Genomic DNA, 9659 nt, shown 5'->3' on the forward strand with positions numbered 1-9659 from the left:
TCGAAAGCTCGCGCATCAAAGTCGACGTAGTTGCGCGGACAATTCGTTACATGTCGCCGGAGCCACCACATCCGCCGCCATTTTGTTTATTTTCGCGTGAACCCGAAAGATCCGCGAGCGATCGCGACGTACGGGATCGACCGTCCGCGCGTACTCGTTCGTGGTGCTCGAGTAAGAATCCAGTCGCGGCTGGACACAGCGAGACAAAGAGGCGACAAGCACGCGGAAGGAATTCGCACCCGCTGCTGCGAGAGAGCAACAGTACCGCATACAGGTAGGCTCTTGTTTGCATACGGTAGCGCGCAGCCGGAAGTTGCGGATAAGTCGATCGAGAGTCGGAGTCAGCGATCGAGATCCGGCGCGGCGGGCAGTAGTCACGGCGAGAGGGAGTTGAGCGAGTGAACCGAGTAGCCGCGGAGTGTGTAACGTGTGTGTGTATGTTCGTCGCGCGCGATCATAATTCGCGATTATCGCCGTCATTCTCGCAGTCGCAGTTAATTAATCGTCATCGTCGTCGTCATTGTCGTCGTCGTCGCTGTCGGTGATTGTCGCATAGCCGTTCTGCGCCGAATAAGCGCGCAGCGAATACCGTTTTTCTGCGGATCGGCCGCGGAAGGGGCAAGAGGAGGAGGAGGTCGGTGCGCGAGACGCCGGAACCCGAAGCGAGACGATCGCCGCCGCTACCAACGCCACCACCACCACCACCACCACCACCACCGCCACCACCATCATCATTATCTTCATCATCACAGACGTCGTCGTCGTCGCTACCGCCACCGCCGCGAAGGTAGCCGCGATCTCGCTGTGGCGACATCCGGAAGAGAAGCGTAGGAGTACGTGCGGGCTCGCTGCTATTCGACGGATCTAGCAGCGAGAGAGGTAACACGAGGGTGGAATATATGCTGTGGGCGTCCCCCGTGCGAGTGGGGGCACTTGATGGCCGCAGAAATTGGGCGAACTGCGAGCAAACATCAATCGTCGGAGTGCGGTAAAGCGACGTCGCTGTCGAGTCTCGGTGGCGACGTGGGCTTGGACAACCGGGTGATCGTGGCAACGGAATCGGAGCAGCAACAGCAGCCGCGGGATTTGCAGCAACAGTCGCATCATCAGCAACGACAATCGCCACCACCGCCGCCGCCGTCGCCGCCGCAACAGCAACATCCGCACGAGCGAACATCGTCGGCTACGGTGCAACCGAAGATAACGCTCGATAAACAACGACGTAAAACAACAACGACGTCGACTTCTCCTTGTCGCAATCGTCAATCGTTCGCGACCGCGCCAACGTCGGGCATCAATCAGCAGCAGCAGCAGCAAACTCCCACCGCAGACGTAACCTCGACGGCGGAGGCCGTCACCGAGGTACCCGGCGCCATCAAGACGACCATCAACATCGGCTTCGCGATGAATCACGTAAACGACCAGGAGAACCTCAAGCAGCTGAGCCTCGCGCCTGTTCAGGTTAACGAGGTCGAGGAGATGGACACGCAAGAGGGTGAGTGCTCCTCGATTTCTCTCTCTCTCTCTCTCTCTCTTTCTCTCTCTCTCTCTCTCTTTCTCTGTTCCTCCCCTCCATCTATCCTCCCTCTTCTTTCTCTCTCTCTTTCTTCTCGTGTTACGGACGTAAACGCAAACTCGAAGAGAAAGAGAGAAAGAGATCCTTTTCTCTGTCGCGCGCCTCTACGCGCTACTTTTCTCCGAATTTTTTTTTGTTTTTCCACTCGACGGTAAGCACGCGAACGGAATGATCTTTATATTTAGAAGGGAACTCCGCGGTGTGCAGCTTTGTATATCATTGTTGCCACAAAACGAAATTTTAATTCCGACGAGGAATTCCGATACTTACAACTGGTTTTTCGTATAATTGATGATTGCTGCTAATATATAAATAATTTACACGCATTTAACGTTACATCAGATAAGTCGTTTCATTATCCTTCTATGATGATTTAGTAGTTACCAACCTTGAGATTTTTACGGGGTAAGGGGACACGTGTGCAACGTTTCTATATGTTCTTTGTGAGAAAATATGCACATTATTCGTAGGCAAAAATATTCCATGAGTGAAAAGAGTGTGTAACTATACAGAAATTATTTCTTGTTGCATTCTGTTTTGCATTAAATGTGACAGTTGCTATATTTCACTTAACTAATCACATTGTTATATTATCATATTCAAATGTTTTCGTTACAATTGTCTTTTATTTAAAATGAAGAATGTACATGTGTTTGTTGCGAGATATTAACAATATTACTGGACAAATACTTTTCAATCAGTATGACTAGTGTTGTAACAATTATAAATATATCACATTGTGTAGATAAGAATGAAATATAAAACTGGATGTTACATCATTATTTAAAAGTTTAATATATAAAATGTAATCATTTTGCTGATAAAAAAATTACCATATATAGCTACTGTATGTATGTATATAAGTGTATGAGAAAAAAACTAGTTACTACTTGACTTACCTTTCTTATATGTAAACAAGTGATACATTTACTGTTTCACATCTGTACAAAATATTTTTTATAATGAATAAATATATCTATTGCATGGTTTGCAGTGTGAATGTGAAACTATAATGATACTATAGATGATCTTCATCTGATGCAATTCACTTGTTTCCCTTTTTCTTCACCAATCAAATCGTAATAATTACTTATCGCTGATACATTCAACATGAATTCTATAGACTGTAATCTTCGTGTTCTTGTGAAAAAGATTTTTCAAAATTGCTATGATGCTTTAGGTAAATGTGATATTGATACTGTGCTTATATAATTACTTGGATAAAAATATGATACCTGCCTTTTAAACATTTTTAATTTTGATAATAATGCACACATGTGTTTCACATTATTTAATTAATATAATTCTATAGATCTGTTGTGAAGTTTAAGGTTAGCTATTATCTCTTGCATTATTTATTACAAGTTTCTCATAATCTTGAAATGTTTATTAGGCTTGTGTCTTCCACCTAAAAAAAAATGAATATTACTGACTTTGTAGAAACCCCCAATGATGGTGGGGGAGATGGAACTGACAATCGTCCTATGAATGGTGAACCAGAGTTAGCGTGCATAGTTCAAGATCAAGAAATGGAGGAAGGTAAGATGATTTTCTTGCAGATTATATTTCTGTTCAGATTTTTAACATTTGGAAAAATCAATTCTACATGTTGTGCTATGTTTGCTGATAAATCTATACTCCTTTTGAATAGATGAAGCCAGATCAGAAGCGACCTTTCGATACACTGTGGAAAATCTAACGAAAATGAGAGATTCACAGTTATCACCTGCATGTTACGTCCGTAATTTGCCATGGAAAATTATGGTGATGCCACGGTCAAGTCAGACGCAGGAAAGACAACCTCAAAAATCACTTGGTTTTTTCCTTCAATGTAATGGAGAAAGTGAGTCTACTTCTTGGAGTTGTTACGCTGTTGCAGAACTACGTCTCCTCTCTTGTAAAGAAGGACTAGAACCGTTTAGCAGAAGTGAGTATTACATCATGTGTCCTAAAAATTTATTCATTCAATGTTTATATCAATCCACTTGAATTTCTTTATTTTATTTTATTTTATTTTATTTTTTTTGAAAATAAAATTATGTGTTTTTTCAATGATACATTCTATATTTTCACAGAAATTCAGCATCTTTTCTATAGTAAAGAAAACGATTGGGGCTTCAGCCATTTCATGACATGGCATGATGTTCTGGATCCTGATAAAGGTTTCATGAAAGATGATTCAATCACGCTCGAGGTTTGTAACCATATCTTTATTAATCAATATCGTCGAGTAGTGCACTTGATCTATTCTTCAGTAAGCCTTATTACCTATTTATTACTCTTCTGCTATTGCCGGAACTGTTTTAACCTGTTCGTAATGAAATTTTATAGTAAGCTGTAATCACGAGTTTATATCATTCTCATAAATATTAATGAATATTTACAAATACTTCTTTTCATTAAATATTCGTTTGTTTATCGATCTAACGAAACATAGTCACATTAGAGGAAAGAATTGAGATACATATACTAATTGTGTAGAATTCGCATTAAACATAGTTTGTAATATTTATTGGTTCTATAATTAGGTTCATGTAGTGGCTGATGCACCTCATGGTGTTAGCTGGGACAGTAAAAAACACACGGGTTATGTGGGATTGAAGAATCAAGGTGCTACATGCTATATGAATTCTTTACTACAAACTTTGTACTTTACAAATCAGGTTGGTAGAAAATTGTGAATTTTTCTTGAAATTTTAATTTGTCTCGTCTATTGTTCGTTTTGTTAATTCATATCCGTTTTCTTTCTAGTTACGAAAAGCAGTTTACAAGATGCCAACAGAGAGTGACGATTCTAGTAAGAGCGTCGCGCTGGCTTTACAGAGGGTTTTTCACGAATTACAATTTTCGGACAAGCCTGTCGGCACAAAGAAATTAACCAAAAGTTTTGGCTGGGAGACATTGGATTCTTTCATGCAACATGATGTGCAGGAATTTTTACGTGTGGTAAGTGTATTTTATTGTAATTTATTCATCACATCGATTATAAAGCGTATGTGTTAACTGTTAATTGTGAAAATTCAGTCTATTATTTTAATTAAAATTCAGTTGTTAGACAAATTGGAAAGCAAGATGAAGGGAACGTGTGTGGAGGGTACAGTGCCAAAATTGTTTGAGGGAAAAATGGTCTCCTTTATCAAATGTAAAAATATAGACTACAAATCCACAAGAGTTGAAACATTTTACGACATACAGTTGAACATAAAAGGCAAAAAAAGTAGTAAGTATTACGTATCTGTGCATATCTATACGTGTATGGGAGGGAGAAGAATCGATGTGTTATACTTCCACTTATGTGTATAGCAGTTATTACAGAAAATCCACGAATATTTTGTTTTAGTTTATGAGTCTTTTAGCGATTATGTGAGTACAGAAAGTCTTGACGGTGATAATAAATATGACGCGGGAGAGCACGGATTACAGGAAGCGGAGAAGGGCGTTATTTTTTCATCATTTCCACCGGTTTTGCATCTACATCTAATGCGGTTTCAATATGATCCAGTTACAGATTGTTCGGTCAAATTTAACGACAGGTAAGAAAGCGAAAATTGTCACTCAGCATTGATTCACAATGGTTGAGCTATGCAGATCGATAACAGATGAGTGACCAGTTGTTTTAACATTTGCATAATCGCACAAATTTATCTCCCAAGGTTTGAGTTCTATGAAAAGATTAGTCTCGGCAAGTATTTGCAAAACAAAGAGGCAACGAGTGCGGATTACACTTTGCATGCAGTCCTGGTCCATAGTGGTGACAACCATGGAGGACACTATGTTGTATTTATTAATCCTGCTGGTGATGGCAAAGTGAGTAAAAAAAATTTGGATTTATTAAAAATTATAATTTTAATATTTTTATATAAAAACTCATTTATAATCTACCTCAGAAAACTGTCGTTACAATATAATGCAGTAGAAACGAGGAATACTTTGTACAGTAAATAATTTCTTATAAGTATTTTAGAATAACTTACTTTTTGTGTCCCAAATTGGGTCAAATCAATTCTCAAAGCTGCACATTTTATTATTTTCGTATTAACAGTTGTATCTTTTACAGTATTATAACGTAAGAAGGAGTAATGTTTTAAAATTCCAAACAATTATATGGAGTATTTGTTGCTATTTAATTTACGAAATTTCTGTTGACAATAGCTGTGCGATTAAAATATTATATTATCATATTTAATTTACGACATTTTTGCTGACAATAGTTGTGCGATTTAAAATATTACATTACCATATTGCGACATCTCCAAAATACTTTCCTTCGTCTGTCCTATGACAGTGGTGTAAGTTCGATGATGATGTCGTCTCACGTTGCACGAAGCAGGAAGCTATCGAACATAATTACGGTGGTCAAGATGAGGATATGTCTATGGCTGTGAAACATTGTACTAACGCTTATATGCTGGTCTACATAAGGAACTCAGAGCTGGAAAACGTCTTGCAAGAGGTCAAAGAAGAGGATATACCTCAAGAGGTCAGAAACGTCCTTCAAAGAGAGCTTTCCCAGGAGTTGAGCGACCTTGAACGTGACAAAGACGCGACTGACTCGATCAAAGACTCGCACACAGAGACCGCGACTCTTCGTCCGTGCACGCAAAATCCTCGAAATCCAAATCTCTATATTCATGATTTTTAACCAACAGAAGACGCCAATAGAGAAATAGGCGGAAAGAGTTGTAAATTGCTTGCGTTGCTTCTCGATCAAACTCTTCCTGAAATGTCGATATCGTATTGAGCCACAATGAGCCTGTTCAGATAGTATCTAGGCTTGCCAGATTACACACATATCGCATTGAAGAATACATAATGCGTATGTGTAAGAAAGTCTCGAGGAGTTTTTGCGTCCTCGTTGCAATATTTTGGCTACCACTATTTAATTTTTGAGACGATACATACAAATTATAAAGAGTTCATTTGACGGAATTATATATTTTATTATCACATCCCTTTTTCTTCGAACGGATTGTTATTCACTTTTTCTTAAATATTGTAAGAAATTTACATTGCTATCAGCTTTCAGCTGCTCTACTGATAAATGTTGATATTATAGAGACCGGTACTATTTCTAAGTACACAATGTTACATTTACGACGGTATGATACTATATTATACAAAGATTGTTTACACGCGCGCGTTAATTCTGTTCTATTAAATTCGTGCGTGTCACGAGTTGAACTGTCAGTTAATATCCGAATAGATCCTAAAAGTTGATAAAGTGGTTTTTAATCGACACTTGTACATTGTGGTTTAAACTCTATGACGCATGTTATATAGAGATTTGTTTTATATGGACAAGGACGCGTTTGACGCCTTTTTTGATAGAGGATTTTTTCGGTGTGGACGATTGAGGCATATGTATAAGAATATAATGTGATTTTCTTTTTTTATTTATTCTTAACTCACATAATTTTATATTAATAACGCAAGGAATTAAAGAGAAAGAATGATGACTGATGTACGTGTTGCACTTTTGTCACTATCGGAAAATGTCAATCCACAATCAGGGGAAAATCGTAAAGTCTGGTTAGTGTCGGACTAATATCGTGACGAGCCTTAAGATTGTTTTGGGAATGTTTATTGTAACAAACATTGTATGATACTATATACGTGAAATTAATCATTGTATTGTAGTATACCGAAATCTTGAGTGAAAAGTGAACAAACATATCGCAAGGAGAAATTCGATATGTGTGAATAATTATATAAGAAAAATAGGCAAACGAGAGAGAGAGAGTTATTAGTGAGAATACAACAGGTATCGATTGGAGCTAATGAAGTTTTTAGCTCTTGCAATATAATACTTATACGGAAGGAAGAGAAGTAATCATTAAGTAATACTTGTCGGTAACATCAGCTTCCTTGATATGTCTTCTTTAGCATATTTGCTATTTAACTGGATTGTTTAGTGAGTGAAATATTATGTGATTTATATTAATCAATTCCGTGGATTCTTTTTCGTGAACTAATATTTAAAATCAATACGAGGTAACACAGGCAAAGTAAGAGTTTCGTGTTCTAACAGAAAACGCAATCACTCGAGGAAGTCGTTGATTCATTAAATTTTCTCCGTGTTAACAGTGATTATGATCATTGACAGATATCTCTATCTCTATTTATTTGTTGTTATATATTAATAAATAGACGGAAGAACGCTGAAAAAAAATCATCAATAAGAGTAAATACTTTACAATAGCTTTAATCGTGAGATACCTTTAAATGCTACATACCACTATTTTATATATAAAAATAAAAAAAGAGAAATAACGAATAAACTGTTGGATACTGCAAAATCTCACAGGCCAAAAACCGCGTTAATTTTATTTTTACCGTTGCTCTTATCTATTTTATATAATTCAGTAACCAAGCTCCAAGTTACGAGGCATCTCCACACTACTATAGTTACACATTACATTGTTATAATTATTTGGCATGGGTGGTGGTTAATAGTGTAATAGGTATGTATTACGCATGTACATAGCTATTTGCTAAAAGTACCGACGTATTTGATTATCACTATTTTGACACTAAGATCTATTTTTTACGTTCAAACGGTTATATTCTAAATATTGAAACGGTAACGACACAGCATGTGACGAAATATATCTTATCTAGGAAACTTTTAGAAAATCTATACCATACTTGTCTACGTTGTATTTACCGTGTACTAATCTTTTATATGTAATTACTAATGCACATTTATTGTGATTATATTTATTAGCGAGCAAGGTAAACGGGGAACCATCACTCACCGCCAGATAATTTTCATTGTGTAATTGTTTGACTTGGTAGTCGATATATAGCGGCAGATGAACAAAATTAAAATTACATGAAATGAAAAAAAAATGTACCGTCATCCTTTTGATGTTTCGAATCTCAAAAGCATGATAGCGACGCAACTCTTTTTTCTAAAAAGTAAAAAAGAAAGTAAAAATCATGTAAATTGAGAAAAGGCAGTCGAGGAAAAATTATCAATGAAATGAAAACGAGTACACACGTGGATAATTTTAATTTTGTTGGTCTAGCTGGTGGAGAGGCTGCAAGAGGAGAAGAGGCTGGAACAGATAAGAAGAAAGGAGAGAACGGAGGCGTACTTGTACATGACCGTCAATGTCCTTCTCGAGGATAGCTTTGACGGTCACCAAGGGAACGATCTCTACGATCCAGAGCACGCTTTATATCGTGTATTTCGCGTACGTAAGCAGGCGACTGTACACGATTTTCTCGAGCTACTGAGTGATAGTTTGGTAAGTGAGCTTGTCAAAGACAAATTGCTTTCATACGCTGTTTTTCTGTCGTTGATTTTTACGTGTTTACACGTGTACATCGGAATTTATTTACGAAGTAAATCGATACCGGTGTAATACTAGTGTAACGTATTCCGTACGCTAATATGGTCTATAAAATACTTTGTTAGCGATTTCTAAAACTGTATTTCTGCGCAATACACATGTACACATTCGCACAACACGATAAGTAATAAAATATGACTTGATATTTTTGTTTTTTCATATAAAAATAAGAAATAGTAGAATTTCTCTCATTTTTCTTTGCACAAAATAGTAAGTCCTTTATAGCAGATTACACGTGATAAAGCACAATTATATTGAATTTAATACTTTGTATTTTATTTTGGTAAATATGTAACTTTCAAATTTTTACCAAAAGTTTTCCGGTTAATTTAGAAATTTGAAAAAAATGATAAAATTATTTAATATTATCTGATTTTTTTCTTCTCTGTCTCTCTCTCTTTCTACAGAAATATCCAATAGAACAGATTCGTATTTGGCCGTTCAGTCAACGTTCAAATCAAACCTGTAGACCTACACTAATCGAGCCGGACGCGGACCTTCAGAAACCTATCATCGATTGTGCGGAAAATCACAACCCTTGGAATGTCTTTGTCGAACTTGTTCCACCTGACTCGGACATGACGGCATTACCGCCCTTTGACAAAGACACCGACGTTTTACTCTTCTTTAAGCTATACGATCCCAAAAATAAGAAAATACATTACTGTGGTCATCATTACATGCCTGTTACTGCTAAAGTCCGTAAGTTGGAACATATATATATATAT

At 37.5% G+C, this 9659-nt stretch overlaps 1 protein-coding gene across 5 annotated transcripts in view; it reads left to right on the forward strand.

Annotated features, from left to right (window-relative positions):
* The first annotated feature begins 27 nt into the window (after positions 1 to 27).
* Positions 28 to 9659, forward strand: part of LOC116843090 (ubiquitin carboxyl-terminal hydrolase 7) — a 14991-nt gene continuing 5359 nt past the window's right edge. For 2 of the 5 annotated variants that reach the window (XM_032813134.1, XM_032813138.1), the window contains exons 1-12: positions 28 to 1495; positions 3017 to 3115; positions 3228 to 3503; positions 3652 to 3770; positions 4105 to 4239; positions 4328 to 4522; positions 4625 to 4796; positions 4917 to 5109; positions 5230 to 5383; positions 5862 to 6056; positions 8605 to 8826; positions 9339 to 9633. In XM_032813134.1, coding sequence (XP_032669025.1) covers positions 937 to 1495; positions 3017 to 3115; positions 3228 to 3503; positions 3652 to 3770; positions 4105 to 4239; positions 4328 to 4522; positions 4625 to 4796; positions 4917 to 5109; positions 5230 to 5383; positions 5862 to 6056; positions 8605 to 8826; positions 9339 to 9633 — 2614 coding nt within the window. In that variant the 5' untranslated portion in view covers positions 28 to 936. Of the gene's footprint in view, positions 1496 to 2619; positions 2757 to 3016; positions 3116 to 3227; positions 3504 to 3651; positions 3771 to 4104; positions 4240 to 4327; positions 4523 to 4624; positions 4797 to 4916; positions 5110 to 5229; positions 5384 to 5861; positions 6057 to 8604; positions 8827 to 9338; positions 9634 to 9659 lie in introns of those variants that run through there. The other 3 variants (XM_032813136.1, XM_032813137.1, XM_032813139.1) reach the window with 2 other exon arrangements.

This window comes from Odontomachus brunneus, unplaced genomic scaffold (assembly GCF_010583005.1).
Source record: "Odontomachus brunneus isolate Ranch 3 - 2012 unplaced genomic scaffold, Obru_v1 Obru_scaffold_030, whole genome shotgun sequence".
Taxonomy (NCBI): domain Eukaryota; kingdom Metazoa; phylum Arthropoda; class Insecta; order Hymenoptera; family Formicidae; genus Odontomachus; species Odontomachus brunneus.